General features: G+C 52.7%; 1 protein-coding gene and 1 long non-coding RNA gene across 5 annotated transcripts; both read left to right on the top strand.

The window, feature by feature from the left end:
- The first annotated feature begins 7687 nt into the window (after nucleotides 1-7687).
- On the top strand, nucleotides 7688-18850 carry SLC11A1 (solute carrier family 11 member 1). Of its 3 annotated transcripts, none has more exons than XM_086340325.1 (15): nucleotides 7688-8009; nucleotides 8550-8683; nucleotides 9710-9832; nucleotides 10143-10262; nucleotides 11370-11476; nucleotides 11900-11970; nucleotides 12311-12378; nucleotides 12780-12935; nucleotides 13549-13707; nucleotides 15054-15143; nucleotides 15285-15404; nucleotides 15814-15963; nucleotides 17440-17513; nucleotides 17904-18057; nucleotides 18192-18850. In XM_086340325.1, exons 1-15 carry the CDS (start codon nucleotides 7937-7939, stop codon nucleotides 18303-18305), a joined length of 1713 nt encoding a protein of 570 aa, XP_086196451.1. In that variant the 5' UTR covers nucleotides 7688-7936; the 3' UTR covers nucleotides 18306-18850. The 3 variants fall into 3 exon arrangements, 2 of the variants coding, with proteins under 2 accessions (XP_086196451.1, XP_086196462.1); XR_015142114.1 differs by having other exon boundaries at nucleotides 7691-8009; nucleotides 15725-15963; XM_086340336.1 differs by lacking the exons at nucleotides 9710-9832; nucleotides 10143-10262 and having other exon boundaries at nucleotides 7703-8009.
- A 454-nt stretch (nucleotides 18851-19304) lies between these two features.
- On the top strand, nucleotides 19305-23249 carry LOC147377845 (uncharacterized). Of its 2 annotated transcripts, none has more exons than XR_015142122.1 (3): nucleotides 19305-19362; nucleotides 21259-21346; nucleotides 23126-23249. It is a non-coding gene; the product is annotated as an uncharacterized LOC147377845 (long non-coding RNA). The 2 variants fall into 2 exon arrangements; XR_015142124.1 differs by lacking the exon at nucleotides 19305-19362 and adding an exon at nucleotides 20090-20201.
- Nucleotides 23250-23391: the final 142 nt, after the last annotated feature.

The raw sequence follows: 23391 nt of genomic DNA, 5'->3' as shown, positions 1-23391 counted from the left end.
AAAATGTTAACAGAGTTAACACGTGGGAAATAGGATTCAAACCTGGACGTTGGATCCCCAAAACGGACATTTTAGGAATATCTCTGGTGGCCCATTGGCTAAGATTCCAAGCTCCCATTGCAGGAGGTCTGGTTGGATCCCTGCTGAGGGAACTAGATCCCACTGTGTGTGTCTGTGTTCAATATAGCTCAGTCATGTGGGACTCTTTTCAACTGGAAATCTTTGCCATCTCATGGAGTACCAGGCTCCTCTGTCCATGGAATTTTCCAGGCAAGAATATTGGAGCGGGTTGCCATTCCCTTCACCAGGGGATCTTCCCAATCCAGGGATATAACCAGCATCTGGGGCTCCTGTATCGGTAGAGGGATATTCTTTACTGCTTAGCCTCCAGGAAAGCCCTTAAGATTCCCCTAACCCTAACCCAATTAACAATTTGCATGCTGCAAATAAAGATCCCACAGGCTGCAACTAAGACCTGATGCAATGAAATAAATAAACAAAATAAGAAAACCCCACATTTTTAGTCCCTAGGTTAGTCAGGATAGAGGGGCGGGGCTTTTGGCAAACAGAATAATTAATAGAGCCCACTCAGCATAATTGCCGGCTACCGTCAAAGAAACAAAGAAGTCAGTGTGTTCACCAGCAGCCTTGCTCAACAACACTCCGGAAGCTTTCCAACCCTCCCTCCCTCCCCATGCCACCAGCTTACCTTCTTCCTCCCAGTCTCCACTACACACAGGAACCCCTAAACTGCATGGAGGGTCCCCAGTTACAAAGAATAGGCAGGCGATCATCACCTCCTTTTGGCTCCTTGGTTAATGACAGTTCTGGCCAGTGACTTGTTTCTGCCCAATACAACTCAGTAACAAATAGGGGGCCACCCCCAATGTGGCAGCTAGTAATCTGTACATAGACTCCATCCTTCCATCTGTTCATTCCTCCCACCAGCTAAGAGACAAGGGTCCCAGAGCTTTGCACTCCAGTGGACAAGAGGGACCAATATCTACAAGACTGTAATGATGGAAATGTTCTCTACCTGCCAATGTCCAGTAGGGTAGCCACAAGTCACATGTGGCCACTGAGTACTAGAAATGTGATTAATATGACTGAGGAACTGAAGTTCTACTTTAATTTTAATTAATTTCCATTTAAATAGCCACACGTGGCTAGCAGCTATCAGCCTGGATAGCAACAGCTATAGAGGATGAGGTCTTTTCGTTCAGTCAGGCAATCAGCTCAACAAATATCGGGTTCCTTCCATGCGCCAGGATTGTTCTGAACACTCGGAGATTAGCAGGGACAAGACCAAGCTTCTGTCCTCATGGCACTTGCAGATAGCATGAGGAGACAGACAGCAAACACAAAAGATCATTTATTATGTAAAATTTCAGATATTTTTATGAAAACAATTATGGCTGAGTCATGGACAGAAAGGGATTCATGGGTGGAGGCTTAAGGGAGGGTTTCTCTGATGTCTCAGCTGAGTTGGGATCTGAATGATCAGGAGTCAGACCCGTGAAGAGCTGTGGGAATAGCAAGCCAGAGGAATGGCAAGTGCAAAGGCTCTGAGCATGGCAAGTTGGTGTCGGAAGGCCAGCAAGGCTGATCCACAATGGGGGTGGGGCAGGAGGGAGAAGCTGGTGTGAAAGTGCTCAGTCATGGTGAGGTAGGGACAGCTGGGTCTTGAAGAGCCTCCTAAGCACTGCGAGTTCCCATCCATGGAGAACTGAAACCAAGGTTGACCCAGCCCAGTGCACCCAGAATGTTCCTGCAGACTTTGAGGGCTCCCTCAAGTGCCTGATGCTTTGCTGTGGTCGGGGGGAAGGGAGGGCAGTAACGTCCAGCCCACAGACATCCTTCCTCTGTAGAGCATCAGGTGACTTGGGAAGGGGTCTGCCACTTCCCTGCCTTCTCTCCTATTCCAACACCAGTTTGTTTTTAGATTGTATCATTTGTCCCCAGAACTTCTACGATTCCCATTTCTTACTCCATACTCCTAAGCTATATATATCTCTGAACATATGGAAAACTATAATACAATATGGAACGTCCCTGGTGGTCCAGTGGTTAAGAATCTACCTGTCAATGCAGGGGACACGGGTTCAATCCCTGATCCGGGAAGACCTCACATGCAGCAACTAAGCCCACATGCCACAATTACTGAGCCTGAGCTCTAGAGAACCGTGCTCCGCAACAAGAGAAGCCCAAGCACCACAAGGAAGGGTAGCCACCAGTCACTGCACCTAGAGAAAGCCTGCATGCAGCAACAAAAACCCAGCGCAACCAAAAATAACTAATTAAAAAACTAAAGGACAATATCACAACCAGGATTTTTTCCACATTTTTTTTTTTTTTGGTGGTAATATATACATAAAGGGGCTTCCCTGTGATTCGGCTGGTAAAGAATTCGCCAGCATTGTGGGAGACCTGGGTTCAATTCCTGGGTTGGGAAGATCCCCTGGAGAAGGGAAAGGTACCCATTCCAGTATTCTGGCCTGGAGAATTCAATAAAGTGAAAGTGATAGTCACTCAGTCGTATCTGACTCTTTGTGACCCCCATGGACTGTAGCTTGCCAGGCTCCTCTGTCCATGGAGTTCTTCAGGCCAGAATACTGGAGAGGGTTGCTATTCCCTTCTCCAGGGGATCTTCCTGACCCAGGCATCGAACCTGGGTCTCCTGCACTGCAGACAAATTCTTTACTGTGTGAGCCACCAGGGAAGCCCAAAATATGCTGTACCCTTTTAACCATTTTTAGGTGTACAATTCACTGGCATTAAGTACATTCACATTGTTGTACAACCATCACCACCATCTGTTTCTGGAACATTTTTGTCATCCCAGACGAAATCTTTGTACCCATTAAATAATAACTCCCTTTTTTTCCCATCCCACAGCCTGTAGTAATCATTGTCCTATTTTCTGCCTCTGTAAATTTGCCTTGTGTAAGTGGAATCATACAATATTTGTCCTTTTGTGACTGGCTTATTTCACTTAGCATACTGTTTTCAAGGTTCATCCACATGGTAGCATATATCAGAATTTCATTTCTCTTTAAGGCTGAATAATATTCCATTGGATAGATATAGCACTTTATTCCTCTTGATAGGTATTTGAATGATTTCCTCCTTTTGGCTACTGTGAAAAACGTTGCTCTGAACACAACTGTACAAGTATCTGTTTGAATCTCTGCTTTGAATCAACCAGGATATTGACCTTGACACAACCCACAGCTCTTTTTCAGATGTCCCTATTTTTACTCTTACTTATGTACAGATGTTACATAATGAAAGAGTAAAACATGAAAACTTTACAAATTGATTTTTTTCATTTAGCATGATTTCTTGGAGATTCTTCCAAGTTACTGTGTATCAGTAGTTCGTTCATTTCACAGCTAAATAGGAATCAATGGTTTGTATCGCACTTAGTTTAACCATTCTCCTGTTGAATGACAGCTAGGCTAATTTTAGTTTGGGGCTATTAGAGATAAAGCTGTTATCAACATTCATATACAGGTTTTAGTATGAACATAAGTTTTAACCTCTCTGGGATACATGTATACCATAGTATATTATGAATATCACAGTACAGTCTATGGTATGGATGTACTGTACTTTGGTTAACGATTCACCTGTTGAAGAATGGTATGGATTGTTTCTAGTTTGAGCTCTTATAATTAAAGCTGCTATAAAAATTTGTGTACAGATTTCTGAGTGAACATAAATGATCATTTCTCCAGTTTAAAAAAAAAAATGCCCAGGACTGCAGTTGCTAAATCATATAGTAGTTGCATTTTTAATTTTTTGGGGGGAGTTATAATTTTATTTATTTTTGGCTGTGCTGGGTCTTCATTGTTGTGCCTGGGCCCTCTCCAGCTGTGGCAAGTGGGGGCTTCTCATTGCAGTGGCTTCTCTGTCCCTGAGCACGGGCTTCAGAAGGTGCAGTATGCAGGCTGCCAGGCTCCAGAGCACAGGCTCAATTGTTGTGGAGCTCCGGCTTAGCTGCTCCACCACACGGGGATCCTCTAAGATTAGGGATCGAACTCATGTCTCCTATATTGGCAGGCGGATTCTTTACCACTGAGTCACCAGGGAAGACCACATCTTTAATTTTTAAAGAAATTTCCAAAGTATCTCCAGAGTGGTTATACCATTTTATATTCCCACAAGCAATACATGAGTGATTGACCTAGTTTCTCCACATCCTCATCAATATTTGATATTGTGACTACTTTTTATTTTATCCACTCTGATTGGGATATAGTCATATCTCATTATGATTTCATTTGTATTTTCCTAATGGCTACTTTGGCCACCTCATGCAAAGAGTTGACTCATTGGAAAAGACTCTGATGCTGGGAGGGATTGGGGGCAGGAGGAGAAAGGGACGACAGAGGATGAGATGGTTGGATGGCGTCACTGACTCAATGGACGTGAGTTTGAGACAACTCCGGGAGTTGGTGATGGACAGGGAGGCCTGGTGTGCTGCGATTCATGGGGTCGCAAAGAGTCGGACACGACTGAGCGACTGAACTGAAGTGAACTGAAATGAATGGCTAACAACACCAAACATCTTTTCATATATTTGTTTGCCATCTGTATGTCCTGTTTGGTGAGGTGTGTGTTCATGACTTCTGCCCATTTCTTTTTCATTTTTTTTTTTTTCGGCCACACCACGAGACTTGTGGGATCTCAGTTCCCCAACCAGGAATTGAATCCCTGGTCACAACAGTGAAAGCACTGAAGTCCAACCACTGGACCACCGGGGAACTCCCTGCCCATTTCTAATTGGGCTGTTTGTGTTTTCACTCTCGAGTTTTAAGAGAGTTCCTTATTTCTAGATACTGGTGTTTTGTCAGATATGTGGTTTGTAAATATTTTCTGTGAATTTTTAGCTTTTCTTTTAACATGGTTCTTCACAGAGGAAAAGTTTTCATTTTGATAAGGTCCAATTCATCCTTTTCCCCTTTATCAGTCACGCTTTTGGTGTCAAGTCTAACAAGTCTTCGTCTAGTCCTAGATCCTGAAGGTTTTCTCCTACTTTTTTTTTTCTTTTTTGTTTTGGGCCATGCTCTGCGGCTTACAGATCTTATCCCTCCACCAGGGATGGAACCCGAGTCACAGCAGTGAAAATGCAGAATCCTATCCACTGGACTGCCAGGGAATTCCCTTCCTTACTTTTTTTCTAAAAATTTTATAGTTTTAAATTTACATTTAAGTCTGTGATCCATTTTGATCGAATTGGGCTTCATGCAATTTCACTCTACGCATATAGGGCTTAGTATTCAGCAACAACTCCAGATATGAGGGGACCACTATGCAGATTTCCAGAGCTCTGGCTCATGGAGACACTGGCCAGAAAGCCCTGCTCTTAACCATTACACATACTGCCTCTTGTGTAAGGCAGAGTTTGTGCTGGATTTAATCAGTGATTTAATCAGTCATTAAGTTACACTCACCAAGTTCCTAACTATAGGGCAGGCCTCAAAAAATGCAAAGAGGACGACCTCTGTCTTAGGGTCTCCAGAGAAACAAAACCAACAGAAAATATAAATAGATAGGCAGATAGATAGATAATAAGGAACTGGCCCATGAGAGTATAGAGGCTAAGAAGTCCCAAGATCTGCAAGCTGAAAACCCTGGAGTCAAGGGCATATACAATTCCAATCTGAGTCTGAAGGTCTGAGAAACAGGAGGGCTGATGATATATAAGTTCTAGTCCAAACTAAGTCTGAAGACCGAAGAAGACTAGTGTTCAGTTCAAAGGCACTCATCGAGAGAGAGAATTCTCCCTTACTCAGCCTTTTGTTCTTGTCAAATTCATTGGATGATACCCACATTAGGGAGAGAAATCTGATTTACTTAGTCTACTGCTGCTGCTAAGTCGCTTCAGTCGTGTCCAACTCTGTGCAACCCCACAGACGGCAGCCCACCAGGCTTCTCCGTCCCTGGGATTCTCCAGGCAAGAACACCTGAGTGGGTTGCCATTTCCTTCTCCAATGCATGAAAGTGAAAAGTGAAAGTGAAGTTGCTCAGTCACGTCCGACTCTTAGTGACCCCATGGACTATAGCCTACTAGGCTCGAAATTCAAATATTAATGTCCTCCAAAAACACCCTTACAGACACACCTAGAATGTCTGACCAAATTACTGGGCTCCCCATGGCTCAAACTGACACACAAAAATTAAACCATCACAGCCTCCTACCCCAGCCCTATCCCCCAGCCACCCCACGTGAGTCCAAAGTAGTGATTGCAAACCTGTGTAAACCCTAGAAGTCAAGGCTGGTGACTTGAGCAACGGGATTGCACATCGACAAACCACAGTGCTGCTCTGTCATTCGTGACTCAACCATTCACCCCTCTACCCCTGCCTCTCCCATCCCTCCAGCCTCTCTTTTCAACGAGGAGCCAGGAAATTGGCTGCCTCCCCCCATCCTGGGGTTCCAAGCTTTGGCTCAAGTTTTTGACTCAACCTGAGGAAACATCACATCCCAGATCAAGCCTGGGCTTGGGAACAAGCCCTGATTTTCTCTGTGTCTGGAGGTCCAGACTTTGGAGTGGGAAACACCATGACAATTCGAGTTTTAAATCTTGGCAGAAAAGAAAGGATACAGGATAGAGGACATGAGTGGGCATGGCAGGGAGAAGACTCCGAGGGAGGTAAGTGGGGGGATAAAGGAGTTGGCAGCTGGCAAGGAGAAGAGATTGGGAGCTGGAAGGGTCTAGAGCTAACAGATTGATCATCCTAAAGTGGAATCTGGCCCATAGAAACGCTTGCTTAGGTCACCCAATATTTGCAAAACATTTGAGCCCAGTATTCAAACAGCATATGTTGCATAAATTTTCCAGCATCCTTGACAAAACAGACGACTTAATGACAGTGGACCCACATCCTCACATGACAACTGGCTGGAACTCTGTGAGCACTGCCCTCTTCAGACAGAGTTTATGACCTTTGTCTCCATCATTCCCTCCCTCCCTCCCTCATAGCTCCATCGGTAAAGAATCTGCCTGCAATGCAGGAGACCTGGGTTCGACTTCTGGGTTGGGAAGATCCCCTGGAGAAGGAAATGGCAACCCACTCCAGTATTCCTGCCTGGAAAATCCCATGGACAGAGGAGCCTGGCGGGCTACCTCCATGAGGTCGCAAGTGTTAGACACGACTTAGTGACTAAACCACCACCACTCCCTATTACTTCCCCCTGATACTGAGGCTGAGCATCGTTTGTCATTGAGCACTGAGCCAGCACTGTTCTTCTCATTCCCAACCTGTCTCATAGTTTATCTTACCTGCCTGGCCTCCTTGGGCACCTTTTGACCTTTTAGCTAGACTGAACCCTTCTTAACAGAAGGAACAAGGTCAGAGACAAGACGTGATCTGGTGACAATGTCAAGTGGATCGGTGGCAGAACCAAGACCAGAATTCCAGTGCCTCTTTCTTCTGGGGATCTCTTTGGCCTGAATCTTCAGTGTATGTCCCCGTGGCAGTGGCCGGAAGATCTTTCCCTCTAAGGCACTCAATGGGACACTGAGACCTAGACAGCCATCAGAACTCCCTTCCTCCCCGTGGCCATGGGACCCAAGATTAAAAAGGAGAAGGACCTGACTGCTTGTACAGGGTGAGGGTGGGCTAGCGGGCAGTCACGTGATCTAGACATGCATGCCCAAGTGGCAGGAAGTTGTCCAAAATCAGAGCTAACTTGGGAGAGGTGCAGAACTCGGAGTGCCTGGAAGGGAGCCAGAGGTGTTGTGGGGCTCAGGCCAGGAGGGGAACAAATGTCCTTGCTGTGGCCACCCAGACCCTTCCTCCAGAACTGGCCACTTCTGCCTTTGGAAAGTGTTTCACAACGTGCCTGCGTGTGAGGACAGCTGAGGATGGGTAAGAGGGCGTGGACCCGCACAATCGCCACTGCCTAGAGAGGAAGCATGGGCTTGCCATGCCCGTGAGGGGCTGCCCGGCACGCCAGCCACTCGCACAGAGAGTGCCCGAGCCTGCGGTCCTCATGTCAGGTGAGCAGCCCCCTCCAGGGACAGAGCCTGAGTGGGGGTGTGATGGGGAGAGTCAGGGCGGGCAAGGGAAGTCCCTGCTGCAGTGTGGGGGTCTGGATCTCAACCACACTCCAGACACCAGCCTGGGGCTGGGCTCTTCACACCTCCAAGGGCAGAGCCTTGTCTCTGTGAACCTGGAGCCCTTGCAGCTTCCTTGGCTCCTGCAGGCGGCAGGGATACGGCACGAGGTGGTGTCAGTATCGCCTGCTCGGAACCCACATCCCTCTCCACATCCTGCGTGGAGAGAGAAGTAGATCTGGGAATCTCTGCCCTCCCATGGAAGGAGGGAACCCTGAAGGCTCCACTTCTCACACGTCTACTGGAGTGTCTGGTCCATGGGTGGAGGTGATGGACCCAAGATGGGAATGAAAGGCTCTTATTTGGTGGGGCCTTCATTTCTCCTGTCTGCCAGGAGCAGGTGGGGAAGAGGACAGATAGCTTTAACCCTGGGCCAGCAGAAAGAGGCAGGTCACTCACCAAGGCTTGTGGGGCCCTTCACAGGTGACACGGGCCCCCCAAAGCAGGGAGGGACCAGATATGGCTCCATCTCCAGCCCACCCAGTCCAGAGCCACAGCAAGCGCCTCCCGGAGGGACCTACCTAAGTGAGAAGATCCCCATTCCGGATACAGAATCGGTGAGAACACTGGAGACTTCCTGAGGTCTTTCAGGATGCACCGGATCATGCGGGATCTCACCAGCCTGGGGAGGGAGGGAGGTCTCCTGAAGATCAGGGCCAGTCCCTCTGGGCTCTGAACAGCTGTGACAGACAATGGGAACTGGCGCCCTCCTGCTTCTGTCCTCAAGTGCTTAGCTGGGGCCTTAATATTTGTCTAAAAATTACCAAGTGGCTTTTTAAATGAATCTCAGCTCTCCTAGGAAGGGGAAAGGACCTGGGATGAGTTTGCATTGCAGCCTCAGGGATTTGTTGTAATATTTAAGGAAAGGAAGCAGACAAGGGCATGGGGAGAGGTGAAGCCGGTGGGCCGGCTTCTGGGACAGTGTGTGTGTTAGTTGCTCAGTCATGTCGGACTCTCAGTGACCCCATGGACTGTAGCCCACCAGGCTCCTCTGTCCATGGGATTCTTCGGGCAAGAATACTGGAATGGATAGCCATTCCCTTCTCCAGGGGATCTTCCTGACCCAGGCATCAAACCCAGGTCTCCTGCACTGCAGACATTCTTTCCAGTCTGAGCAACCAGGGAAGCCTAGGATACATCATCCTGCATTTCCAGAGTCTTCAGAGAGACTCAGGCTCCCCGGAATGGGGTGGGGAGACCCTAGGCTTGGTGGACTCCAGAGAGGAGGCCCTGTGGTCTGAGAAGGTGCTGCAGAGGGAGGAGTTGGACCAGGGAGGTCTGACCCAGGAAAACTCCCCTCTGGGCTCTGAGGATCTGCTGAGTCAGGGCCTGCATGAGGCGGGCCAATCAGGTGCAGACTGCAGAACTGACCCATCCAGACAGCCGATCTGCCGTGACTCAGCAAACCCTAAATCCTTCCCACCCCATGTGCTCCACTAACCCTCCAGGTGATAGCTCCAGGAATGGGGAATCGAAGGCAGGGCTGGCCAGCCTGGGCCCCTGAGCCTGGGAAGGTGTCAACTGGGGGCTGGCCAAGGCCAGCTGGGCCCACCCAAGACCCCTCATTCCACTCCCCTCCACAGGGTGCATTCAGCCTGCGGAAGCTGTGGGCCTTCACGGGGCCTGGATTCCTCATGAGCATCGCATTCCTGGACCCAGGAAACATTGAGTCAGATCTTCAGGCTGGGGCTGTGGCTGGATTCAAAGTGATGGAGTCGGGGCACCATGGGGAGGGTGGTGACCAGGCTAAGTGGGTGGAGACCCCCAGCTTTGCCACAACTCCCCAGAGTGGCCTGCCTGGCCAGTGTTGCTGGGAACAGGTGTTAAGTTCAAATGGGCCAGAAAAGGGTCTCCAGGGCAGTCGGGCCAGAATGTGGGGTGTAGGGGGCATTGTCTTCCAGCTTTGTCTCCCCCATCCTCTCCCCAGTGAGTGTCCTAGGTTAGAAGGTCCCAGCAATTCAGGGGTTATCAGAAACTAGCCCCTCTGGCTGACGGCCTCTCCCTAAATTCTCGCAGCTGCTCTGGGTGCTGCTGTGGGCCACAGTGTTGGGCTTGCTTTGCCAGCGACTGGCTGCCCGGCTGGGCGTGGTGACAGGCAAGGACTTGGGCGAGGTCTGCCATCTCTACTACCCTAAGGTGAGCTTGGTGCCCCTGGACAGGAAGCATCTGTAGCTTCGAAATCCCAAACAGCCATTGAAAGCTTCGATGATCAAATAAAAATATCATCTCAAGTGGAGCATTGCAAGTCCACGTGATAGATAAGGCTGAGGCTCAAACGAATAGAATGCAGAATGAGAGGGACACTAGAGGTATCTTGCTCTTTTTACCGAAGAGGACATTGAAACCTGGGGAAGTGACTTGCCTAAGCGGAAAAACGGTGTGGGTGGGGGGGTGGCAAAATTGGTGTGGAATAACCATTGGCTGGGGTGGACACTGGGGACTTGGCTGTTGTCAGCGTCCAGGCAAGCAAACAGAAATTATACCACTGGATCAGTCAAAGGCATCTAATACAGGATGTAGTCCCAAAGGTGTTGACAGAGCTGAAGGAGCAAGAGAAGGAGGTGTTACCCAGAGATCAGGAAGCTGCTGGACAGAAACCCGAGGACCATCATTTGCTGTCGAGCTTCTAGAAACACTGCCACCACTGCTGATTGGAGCCCAGACTACGCGGTGCCCTTGCTGGGGCCAGCTCCAGAAGCAGAGGGAAAAGATCTCTACCTGTTTTTTAATTTTCCTTAAATATTTCTTACTGTTGACCTAAATCAGATATTTTAGGTTAGATATGTGTCCAGCAAAGATGGGTTTATTCAGTATCAGCAGAGAATGATAATTCAGGGTCTGTAGCCATGGGGAGCCACCTGCAAGGTCTCTACACAGCAAGGGAAGGAGAACGCTTTTATGGAGGGAAAAGGGAAGGTAGGAGGGAGGCTGATAGCAAACAAAGAGTCCATGACTTTTCAGTGCCTAAGTCCTTTCCAGGAAAGAAGAGTCTTCTGTCTCTTGGGTTCTGCTATCTTTGAAGGGTGTGGAAGCTTCCCCTTCTTATCTCCCGACTCTATTTAATTGAAGCTTCTGTAACTAATTTTACACGTGAAACCACCATGGCACCATGAAGCCAACTGGCAAAGCCAACTTGCAAATGTAGTTTACAGGCTTCCAGGCATATAGTGCCAGCTGCAGACAGGTGAGTGCAGGACTGAGACAAGAGACAGCCTTGCTGACGGGACTACGTCCTCCCCCTAGGTGCCCCGCATTCTCCTCTGGCTGACCATCGAGCTAGCCATCGTGGGCTCAGACATGCAGGAAGTCATTGGCACAGCTATTGCATTCAGTCTGCTCTCCGCCGGACGGTACTCCAGAGGGGCCCTAGTTCTTCAGCCCAGGGCTGGGAACAACTGCCGCTTCCTCCCCAGGCCTTCTATTTCCCCCTGGCCACTTCATCCTGTAGTCATCTCTGACTCAGTTATTGACCAATCTGCCAGATGGGGAAACACAGACCCAGATATGTAAAGCGACTTGCTGCAAATCAGACAGATGTTGGTCATCTTGCAGGCTTCAATACTGCAGCCCCAAGCTCCCTACCACGCTGGTCCCCTGCCCAGCATGGAGGTGCCATTTTAGGTCTCCAGCACCCTGGCTCCCCTCTCCCTCAGCTGTCTGGGGCCCCTTGAGTGCCTGCTCCCTGGAGGCCCCATTCCACGGCTCCAGCCCTGAGGATGGGAGATCCAGACTCCTGAACTGGGCTAGGCTGACCCAGGCCACTCTGGTTTCAGAATCCCACTCTGGGGTGGTGTCCTCATCACCATCGTGGACACTTTCTTCTTCCTCTTCCTCGATAACTACGGTGGGTGTGTGCCTCTCATCCCCAGCGGGACTCGGGCGAGGAGGGGGCTGGCAATGAATGTAATGGTACTCTGGTGAACTGGGAGAAGGGCTCTGAGCAACCTTGCTCTGCACGGCCTTGAGCAACTTAGACTAGTGTTTCTTCATCTACAACACGCAGAGACTAGCACAGAGGTCACAGGGCTGTGGGGAGGATTCATTGCGGTAACACTGGTCAAGTCCGGGGCACAGTGCCTGGAACAAAGTGCTCAGGATATCAGCCATTAATAATTGCTTAAGTTACAATTTTGGTTTTGGGTGGTTTTTGTTGTTGTTGTTCAGCCCCTTTGCTCTCACCCTAGGGTTGCGGAAGCTGGAAGCCTTTTTTGGATTTCTTATTACCATAATGGCCTTGACCTTCGGCTATGAGGTGGGAAGCCAGACCCATAACAGGGGCCTGCACCAAAGCCACCCTACTCTGCCCCATGCAGAGCCCAACGGGACAGGGGAGAGGACCTTAGCTATGCCCTACCCCCACTCCACCTCACCCCCCCATTCCCCTACCCCCATTCCCGCACCCCTCCATTCCTGCACCCCACCCCACCAGTCCCTCTCCCCCACTCCAGCCTCTGGAAGTGGACTGGAGGGTAAGAACGGAGACTCAGGGGTGGAGTGGGGCCTAAGGAGGCTCCTCCCCACAGCACAGGAAGATCCTCTGGAGAAGGGAAAGGCTACCCACTCCAGTATTCTGGCCTGGAGAATTCCATGGACTACAGTCCACGGGGTCACAAAGAATGGGACATGACTGAGGGACTTTCACTCACCCCACAGTACGTGGTGGCTCAGCCTGCTCAGGGAGCATTGCTTCAGGGCCTGTTCCTGCCCTCGTGCCCAGGCTGTGGCCAGCCCGAGCTGCTGCAAGCCGTGGGCATCATTGGCGCCATCATCATGCCCCACAACATCTACCTGCATTCCTCCCTGGTCAAGGTGAGCAGACTGGAGGGGAGGGAGACATGCTCTCTCCCTTAGAGCCATGCTGGCCCCGCCCCCAAGGCTGAAGCCACGCCCCCTCGACTCCTGCCTCTGAATTGAGGAGGGAAGTGAATCACTCTTTATTCAATATATAATAATAGAGAGGGTCTGCTGTGTGCTGGGAGCTGAGGATCAGTGAGGGAAAAGATAAGTCTTCTGACTTCTTAGAGCATGCATTTCTAGTAGGGGAGGCAGACCATAAGCAAGTCAACAGTAAAGGAAAGAAGTGGATTGTGAAAGATACTCTGAAGGAAACGAAACAGAGCAGCATGATGGAGGATGACTGAGGAGGGGGCTCCCCTAGAAAAGGTAGCCAGCAAAGGCCTTTCTAAGGCAGTGGCTTTTGAAACATGAAGGATGGGAAGGAAGATTAGGGGAGAAGATATTCTAAGCAGAAGGACCGGCAAGTGCAAAGGTCCTGAGACAGAAACAAAGGACTATCCCAGACTATCATGCAAGGGGGCTTTAGAAAGAGCGGGGTTTGGGGGAACATAAGCAGACTGTGAGGGTAGAGAGTTCTGGGACAACTCTAAGGGACTTCGATGCTTCCGTCCTTTTACCTTCGTAGTCTCGAGAGGTAGACCGGTCCCGGCGGGCGGACATCCGAGAGGCCAACATGTACTTCCTGATTGAAGCCACCATCGCCCTGTCTGTCTCCTTCCTCATCAACCTCTTTGTCATGGCTGTCTTTGGGCAAGCCTTCTACAAGCAAACCAACCAGGCTGCGGTGAGGCACACCCCATATATTCATGCTCCTCAAGTTCTGCAGGGGACTCCAAAGAGTGCAGCTAAGCCCTTTGAGTCTCTGTCTTGCACTACAGGCACTGGTAGGGGAGGGAGTCTTGACACTGGCCTCTGTCTGGGAGTCCCTTTCCCACCCCACTGGGGAGACACAGCTGCCCCCTGTAGGCTTGTAGAGGGTCAACCACCACACCAGGGGCTCCAAGGCACACACATCCAGGGGAGGTGATGGCGGGGGGCGAGGAGCTGAGTCTTCGAGGACTCAGCATTCCAGCTGCACCTGAAGAATGGGCAGGATTTGCCCAGCCAGCTGTGGGGAGAAACTTCTGGGAGGGGGTGCCTGCCTAAGGATGAGCATGGGGTTGGGAATATGCAAGCAGTTTCTTCTCCTGAATTTCTAGTGATAGTTCTTCATTACTAGCAGATAAACCATCATTCATTCAGCAAATATTTATTGAGCATTTGTTATGTATCAGCCAGTGTCTTAGACCATGGGAATACAACAGCCAATGATACAAAGACCTTGCCCTCTTGTAGATTAACTTCGAAGGCAGTGAGCAAACTGGAAAAAAATCAACCAATCAGTTGACTGATTTCAAAGGAAAATATGAACAATGTTGTAAAGAAAATAAAGGGGGTGATGAAACATAATTGGGGGTGTGGTGGGGGAGGGGCTTCTACATTAGCCCAGGTGGCCAGGAGAGGCCTCTAGGACGAGATGGCATTTGAGTGGACTCTGAAAGAGAAGGAACCAACCAGCTCCTCCCTGGCTTTCTGGGATTTGGGACCTGGGTCTGTCTCAGTTTTGGGGTGGATCTCTATCCAGAGGCACTAAAGGGGGTTGATGGGGTCAGAACAGACTAGTCAAGACTCCGAGCACATAGGCACTGTTGGGTGCCTTGCTGTGTGACCTTGTGAGGTCATACCTCTCCGTGAGTCTCTGCTCCTTAGCACAAGGAGAGAGATCTAAACAGGATGGCAAACTATAGTCACACATCGTCTTTGAGACCAACCGAGTCACAGAGCTGTGGGAAGTGGGTCCCAGGGCCTGTGGGTCTGCTTGAGTCACTGCCAGCCAATTGTGTCTCTGTAGTAATGCCAGCTCTCACCATCAAAGAGAAGCTAGAAACCAGGCTTGTTAATGCGTCTCAATTGTAAATGTTGTTAACAAATTCACATTAAAGAAAAACATGTGTTGGCCAAGCGAAATATGTCGGGCTGGATTCAGACTGTGGGCCACCAGTTTTCAACCCTTGGTCAAGGCTTGGAGGTCTGATTTTCCAGTATTGAGTGTGTGCTTCACATCTCCTTCCTACTGCCCGGTGCCCGCAGTTCAACATCTGTGCCAACAGCAGCCTCCACGACTACGCGCCGATCTTTCCCAGGAACAACCTGACCGTGGCAGTGGACATTTACCAAGGAGTAAGCAAGCCAACGGCAGGGCTGGGGCTGGGCGAGGAAGGGCTCCATCCAGCGGGACTCCCCCTCCCCACGCCCACTTCAAGGGCGGAGCCTGCGTGAGAAGGGGGTGGGTCCATGGCCTGACCACACCCCTCCTTCCAGGGCGTGATCCTGGGCTGCCTCTTTGGTCCTGCAGCCCTGTACATCTGGGCCGTGGGTCTCCTGGCTGCTGGGCAGAGCTCCACCATGACCGGCACCTACGCGGGACAGTTTGTGATGGAGGTGTGGCTGGGCCGGGCCGGTGTCTGAGCACAAGGCAGACCACTTAGGACTCGGATGTGGGCCTCCTTGATCCTTAAGGCAGCCCAACGGGTACCCTTATAAGCCCTACTATACAGATGAGAAAATTGAGATTTAGGGAGGTGAGGCCTGAGACTCACCCAGGACTAATAGGGGCCTTTTCTCCAAAACCGTTTAGGCTTCAGCAATCAGCTGTAGGGGGGAAAACCTCGCCCCCAATTTCCCTCCATCTATCCCCTCACCACCAACTATAGACAGAGCTGCCCCCATTTCAATGATGGAAAAATAGAGGGTTCCTGCAGGTATCAGATGGGCTGAGGGAGGATGGAGGATTCGTCCCCTGGAACCCCAGTCCTGCATCCCACCACCGAGTTCCCCCTGCATGGCCCAGGGCTTCCTGAAGCTGCGGTGGTCACGCTTCGCCCGAGTCCTGCTCACTCGCTCCTGCGCCATCCTGCCCACTGTGCTCCTGGCTGTCTTCAGGGACCTGCGGGACCTGTCAGGCCTCAACGACCTGCTCAATGTGCTGCAGAGCCTGCTGGTGAGCCTGCGGGCCCTATCACCTCCTCCGCCCTGTGGGGCCAAACAGGAACCACAGCAATCCCCTACCTCCCCAGACTCCCCCACCTCCCAGGCACTATTCTAAACACACTTTACCTACAAGGTTCTGGTACTACCCATAGCTGCCCCAGGGTGTAGGAACCACCATTACTCCCATTTTGCAGATGGAAAAACTGATGCACGCAATTAAGTGACCAGTAGCAGAGCTGGGGGCTTCCCTGGTGGCTCAGATAGTAAAGAATCTGCCTGCAATGTGGGAGACATGGGTTTGATCTCTGGGTTGGAAAGATCCCTTGGAGGAGGGCATGGCAACCCACTCCAGTATTCTTGCCTGGACAATACCCATGGACAGAGGAGCCTGGTGGACTACAGTTTATGGGGTCACAAAGAGTCAGACACAACTGAGTGACTAAGCACAGCACAGCAGAGCTAGGATGCACACTCAGATAGTCTGGGGCCAAAGCCCCCAAACACTTCCTTCTGCTTTGGAGCCCCCACAACCTTGGGGCTTCCTTGGTGGCTCAGATGGTAAGGAATCTGTCTGCAGTGGGAGATCTGGCTTCGATCCCTGGGCTGGGAAGATCCCCTGGAGAAGGAAATGGCAATCCACTCCAGTATTCCTCCAAAATCACTGCAGGTGGTGACCGCAGCCATGAAATTAAAAGATGCTTGCTCCTTGGAAGAAAAGCTATGACCAACCTAGACAGCATACTAAAAAGCAGAGACGTTACTTTGCCAACAAAGGTCCGTCTAGTCAAAGCTATGGTTTTTCCAGTAGTCATATATGGATGTGAGAGCTGGACTATAAAGAAAGCTCAGCGCTAAAGAATTGATGCTTTTGAAGTGCGTGGTGTTGGAGAAGACTCTTGAGAGTCCCTTGGGCTGCAAGGAGATCCAACCAGTCCATCCTAAAGGAAATCAGTCCTGAATATTCATTGGAAGGATTATTGCTGAAGCTGAAGCTCCAATACTTTGGCCACCTGATGTGAAGAATCCACTGGAAAAGACTCGGATGCTGGGAAAGGTTGAAGGCAGGAGAATGGGATGACAGGATGAGATGAGTAGGATGGCATCACTGAGTCGATGGACATGAGTTTGAGTAAGCTCCGGGAGTTGGTGATAGACAGGGAAGCCTGGCGTGCTGCAGTCCATGGGGTCACAAAGAGTCAGACACGACTGAGTGACTGAACTGAATTGATTTTTGCCTGGGAAATCCCATGGACAGAGAAGCCTGGTGGGCCATTGTTTGTGGGGTTCCAAAGAGTCAAACACAACTGAGCGGCTAGCACACACAGTGGAAGCAATGAATGTGGAGAAACAGGTTCAGAGTGGTTAGGGGACTTTCCCAAGGTTGCACAGTGAAGCAGAGGGTGACTGGAGCCCTGGCCTGCTCCTCCCCTCCTCACTGTTTTCTAACGGCAGGGTCCTTCAGCCCCTTCCTTCCGACTCTCCCCAGCTTCCCTTCGCTGTGCTGCCCATCCTCACCTTCACCAGCATGCCCGCCCTGATGCAGGAGTTTGCCAATGGCCTGTGAGTACTCCCCAACCTCAGCACTGGGCTTATCGCACTTGATCCTCACAACCACCAAGAGGTAGGAATTCTCACTATTCCAGATAAGGAATATCTGATAAGATCAGAGAGGTTAAGAAACCTGCCGAGGGTCACACAGCTAGCAAGGGGAGGAGCCAGGACTGGAATCCTGAGCCAGGGGCTATTTCTAGAGCTTGAGCTCCTCCCCCTCACTTCAGCCTGTACTCTTGCCAAATCCTGCCCGTGTGGTGCCTGGCCAGCCCAGGAGGCAGAAAATGGCCAGGGGTCTACACCAGACCCCACAGCCCAGGGAAGCCCTAGTTACCTCCAGGCTGACTGTGGGCCCTGAGGGAGATGCAGCCGATCCTGAATCTCCCTCTCATTCCCAAGGGTGAGCAAAGTTATCACTTCCTCCATCATGGTGCTGGTCTGCGCCGTCAACCTTTACTTCGTGATCAGCTACGTGCCCAGCCTCCCCCACCCTGCCTACTTCAGCCTTGTAGCACTGCTGGCCGCAGCCTACCTGGGCCTCACCACTTACCTGGTACTGCTGGGTCGGCGGGTGCCTGGGGGATGGGGGAGGCAAGGAGAGGAGACCACAGATGGAGGGCGTAGTGGGGATGCACCCGGGGCTTCCTCGTAGGTCTTCTCCCCTCCTCATAGCCACCCCTTCCTCAGGTCTGGACCTGTCTCATCACCCAGGGAGCCACTCTTCTGGCCCACAGTTCCCACCAACGCTTCCTGTATGGGCTTCCTGAAGAGGATCAGGAGAAGGGGAGGACCTCGGGATGAGCTCCCACCAGGGCCTGGCCACGGGTGGGATGAGTGGGCACAGTGGCCTGTCAGACAAGGGTGTGTGTGTGTGTGTGTGTGTGTGTGTGTGTGTGAAGGCAGCAAGACAGAGACGGAGTTCTGGAAGCTGGCCAACGTGAGTTCCAGAGGGACCTGTGTGTGTGTGTGTGACACACTGGCCTGCCGGACAAGGGTGTGTGTGTGTGTGTGTGTGTGTGTGTATGCACAGCAAGACGGAGAGGGAGTTCTGGAAGCCAGCCAACGTGAGTTCCATAGGGACCTGCTATTTCCTAGCTCAGATCTCAGTGTTCTTGACTATAAAATGGGGACACCTACCTTGGAATGGTTGTAAATAAGACACTTGAACGCAGAGCCTAGCACTTCAGATTTAAAAACAAAAGAATCATAATTCCAAAAGTTACTGAGCACTATCACAGGAGTGACCTGACAGACCCACCCAGTCCAGGGTGGGACCCAGGCTCCAAACTGATTTAAAATAAGAGTCTGAAAATGCTAAATAAATGCTGTTGTGCTTAGTCCCTTCAGTCATGTCAGATTCTTTGCTTCCCCACGAACCACAGCCCACCAGGCTCCTCTGCCCATGAGATTCTCTAGACAATACTGGAGTGGGTTGTCATGCCGTCCTTCAGGGGATCTTCTCCACTCAGGGAACCGCCATATCCTGCATCTCCTGCAATGCAGGAGGATTCTTTACCGCTGAGCCACTGGAGAAGCCCAAATAAATGCTAATGGTACCCCACTCCAGTACTCTTGCCTGGAAAATCCCATGGACGGAGGAGCCTAGTGCGCTGTAGTCCATGGGGTCGCTAGGAGTCGGACACGACTGAGCGACTTCACTTTCACTTTTCGCTTTCATGCATTGGAGACTGAAATGGCAACCCACTCCGGTGTTCTTGCCTGGAGAATCCCAGGGATGGTGGAGCCTGGTGGGCTGCCGTCTATGGGGTCGCACAGAGTCGGACACGACTGAAGGGACTTAGCAGCAGCAGCAGCAACAACAACCGCTTAAACCAAAAGAGAAGGGAAATGGAGACAGGCAAGCACAAAATCACTGAACTATCAAGTGTCCCCCGTCCTCGAATGTCTGCCTCTCGCTCCTGCTCTCACTGGAGTGGCCTCAGCCTTTCGGTTCCACCCGAAACCCATTTTCCAGGCAGTAAAACGGAGGCGTGATTCTCCTCTCTTGGGGCACCAGGTCTCAAAGAACCCAAGAGTCCATGCCTCCGAGGCCCAATTCATTTGCCATCTCCCCAGGGGACCAGGCGGCCGAGACTCCCACGCCGCGCAGTAGACGCCCCCAGGGCGCTGTCTCCCAGCTCCTCCTAGGAGCAAGGGACGGTCCCGAGCGCCGGTACTCTCCGCCTCCAAAGAGGAGGCGGTCGCTCCGGCCTCGCGCCCGGGGGCCTCGGAATCCGCCCAAGCTGGAGGGTAGGGGTGAGCTTCGTGGGCGGGGAACCCCCTTGGCCGTAGGGAGCGGCCCAGCGCCCCTTCGCCCCTTACAGGGACTGCACTTTACAGACGTTCCCTGAGCTGTTTCTAGGCTCCCCCAAGTCCCTCCTCCAGCCTCTTCAAGTCCTTGGGACCCCCCCCCCCCACCCCCCGCCTCCACCCTGCTCCCAGCCCCGGTGGCGAGCAGCGGCGTGGAGGGGCCGCCAGTCTTTCCCCCTAGATTGAGCTTGGAGTGGGCGGTGTGCCTGGAAGCACCCCTGATTTCCCGGGGATGCGGCGGGGCAGGCAGTCGGGCTCCGCACTCAGGTTGAGGCGCATGTTTATGAGAAGAATTTCCTCTTTCTTAAAAGGGCAACAAAACAAGTGGGGCCCTCTGAGAGCACCGGGATGGGACAGGTCTGGCTCACCCTACACAACCATGGAGAGGTACCCAGACTAGAAAGCTGCCCAATCCTCTTCTCCTGGCTTGGCCCTGGAGAAGCTGGGGCCCACGGGAACTGGAAGAGGGATGAATGGGGGCCAGGTAGCCGAGAAAGGGGAGATCCTTTTTCCTACTTCCTAGAGGTGCCCCCAGCTGTACCCCCTGTCCACCTCTTTAAACAATTCTCTAGGCATTAGTTTGGCACCAGGCCTATGCTGGACATGGGGGAGGGAGGCGCAGTCTCTAAATAAAGACTACCTGGCGGAGTTGGAGCGGGGTGGGGGGAGTGGGGGGGGGTGGAGGATAAGTAAACCACTACACACCGGTGTGTCAGCACACCTTCAAAAAACGAGGCAAGGTCCAGAGATCAAGTACTAGACAGTATTTTGAAAACTGAATAGATGGAGGGGGAACCCTCAAGGGGAAGGTGAGCATGCCAGGAGTTGGGGTTGTGTATTGGTGTGTGCAAAAGCTAGAGACATGCAACCTTGTTGGGAGTTCCCCAGAGAAACAGGCCGTCTGGTCACATGAGTAGTCAAGCTTGGAACTTAGAACTTGGGGGGAAAAGAAGGGGGAGGGGACCAAAGGGCCAGCTAAGGGGTAGCCCTGGGCCTGGGTAAGGGGTTAGCCATGAGGTCAGGCCAAGGCCAGTCATTCCCCTGCCTGGACCCTTCCCTACCCAAAAGGCTGCCCCTTCCCCAGTAGCTCTGGTCCTCCTAGCTTTTCCCCACCCGCCCTTGCCATGTTCAGATCTAACTAGCAATCCTCCAGCCCCTCCAGCTGGGAATGGCCTGACACCTTAACTCTCCCCCAAAACTTCCACCCACAACTCTTATTACTACACACCCCCAGACCTCCCGACTCACTCGGCATCCACCCTGCCCTGTGGGAAGGTGCACCAGGTGTGCCTCGGGGCAGGGCGTCCAGTCTTTCTCTCCACATGCTGCCTACCCACTTGCCCGGGTTGGACCCCAGCTGTCAGATGGGGGAAGCTGAATGCTGGATGATGTCCCGAGTTGCCAGACCGAGCCTGGCTGAGTCCCAGTGTTTCTTGACTCACAGTCTCCATGACTTGATTTCTCCTGGAGTGCAAACCAACGAAACATATAACTAAACTGCACGGCGAACCCCACCTGCTGTAGCAGAGAGGGTAAGGGAGACAGCAGCTGGGTGTGGGTTTTCTTTCCCGGGGAAAACCCTAAGAACCCCACCCTCCAGAACGCTTCCACCGGCAACTCACTCCCCACAGACCCCTAGAGCCCGCACTGCCCGGGTGTCAGGACTCGGTCTGCATCCACCCCGCCCGCGCGGAGGGGGCACCTCGGCGAGCCCCGATGCCGGGGGATGGAGAGGGGGTGGTGGGAGTGGTGGGCGGGGTAAGCGGGGTAGGGCAGGTCTCCTGGGAGGAGTCAACAATCTCGAAGTCTTGGAGGGGACGATGGGGGTGTGTCTTAGGGGCCAGAGGTGAAGAGAATAGCGACTGAGCGGGCAGGGGGGCGCGGTCCTGCCCGCCCTATCCCCGCTCCTCTGACCGTCGAAGGGACAGCCGGCCAGGTTCCAGCCTCCAGAGAGGGGGAGGGGAGGGGAAGGAAGGCGAGCCGGTCAGCCTGGAGACGAGGCCAGGGTTTCGCTCAGCCCTCCGCCGCCCATTTCCTTTTGGGGTCAGCACCGGCTGGGCATCCGGAGATAAAGCCGAGGCGCCGCCCCGCGGCCGCACCGTAGGGGAGGGGACTCCGCCCGGCGGCCGGAATCCCACCTCTGTTCCTGCCGCAGGGCGGGCTGAATCGCTCACTAGTGGGGACTCAGTTTCTTTATCTGTAAAACGGGGTTTTAAAGGAGTCGTTAAATGAGATGAGGGGCGCAGCCACAGCCGGACCCAGAAGTAACTGCTCGCAGCACGTTGGCGATTATTGTGACTAAAAGCAGAAAGCGAGTCGTGCTGTCCAGAGGATCCACAGACCCCGACCACCTCCCCACCCCGCCCTGGACCCCAGGCCCGAAGCGAATGCGCCCTGGGGCCAGCTCTGCTCACGACCCGTCGCCCGCGCGGGGTCTCTCCCTCCCGGGCGCCCCCTCCGCCTGGCCGGGAGAAAGCGCGCCGCGCTCACACCGGGCTGCCGGATGGGACAAGATGCGCCCGCCCCGCCCCGCCCGGCGGGGGAAGGAAGTGCTGGGGCGTGTTTATCAAGCCTTGGCGTTATTAATATTTAAAAAATGTGAACACAAAACAGTAACGATAAATATAAGGAACTTCATAGACAGGAAAACAAACAAACCCCGCCCGCAAACCTCACCGCGTAGCACACGGGAGTTTTGCTCGCGAAGAATCCGCGTGGAAACGCGAGCCCCGCGCCCGGGGCGAGTCAGCACGGACCTGAGTAGAGCGGGTGTGCCAGTGGATGTCCGTGGTCCCCACGGTCATGCATCGAATCCCACTGTGTGGGGCCCCGGCCTGATTTCCCCTCCCCACAGAGGGGCCGGCGGGTGGGAAGCAGAGGAGGGGGCCTGGGAAAAAGGAGGGTTTCATTTCTTCGAGGTCTGTAGGATTTGTCTATGCGAAGCGGTAGGAAGTGCATTCAGGCAGGACGAACAGCACGTATAAAGGCCCTGAGGCGTGGAGGCCCTTGGTTTCAGGCAAGAAAACCAGGTGGCTGCAGTGGGTATGGGGAGTGGAGGTGGCCGGGCGCCCGGTGAGGAGAGGTCGGCAGGGGGCACCCCGGGGCAGACAGCTGGAATTTCTACAGGTCCGGGTTTAGAGAAAAGGGGCCGAGACTGAGAGTAGGTCACGGTCTGGTTAGGGACCTAATTGTGTGGATCTGCATAGTCGTTGGGAGGTGCAGCAGAGGCTTTGCACACTCACGACTTCCCCTGCGACCACCGGAGAGAAGACCCACTTTTCAGACCAGATGGTGTTATCCCCATTTCCCAGATGAGAAGACCGAGAAGCTGCCAGTCCCCGACCTTTGGAATGTTCAGAGGTGGAGTCGCGCTGCCTCGGGGCACTCCCGGCGCGGGCGCCCCGGGCGGGCCCTGGTCCCGGGCCGCTTAGCGCGGAGAACCGTGGGCCGGGGTGCCGGCCCTGCCACGCAGCCGCAGAGGCTTGGCCTGGCTGGCGGGCGGGCGGCGGGAAAGGAGGCGGCGCCCCCGGGAGCGCGGCAGGAACCTGGCCGGGCCCGCCTCCTTGCCCGCCGAGCA

Source organism: Bos grunniens, chromosome 2 (genome assembly GCF_055505025.1).
Source record: "Bos grunniens cultivar Pamir isolate PY7600 chromosome 2, Bosgru_T2T1.0, whole genome shotgun sequence".
Lineage (NCBI taxonomy): Eukaryota > Metazoa > Chordata > Mammalia > Artiodactyla > Bovidae > Bos > Bos grunniens.
Note: the sequence above shows the minus strand (reverse complement) of the source record. Positions and strands in the feature narration are given on the sequence as shown.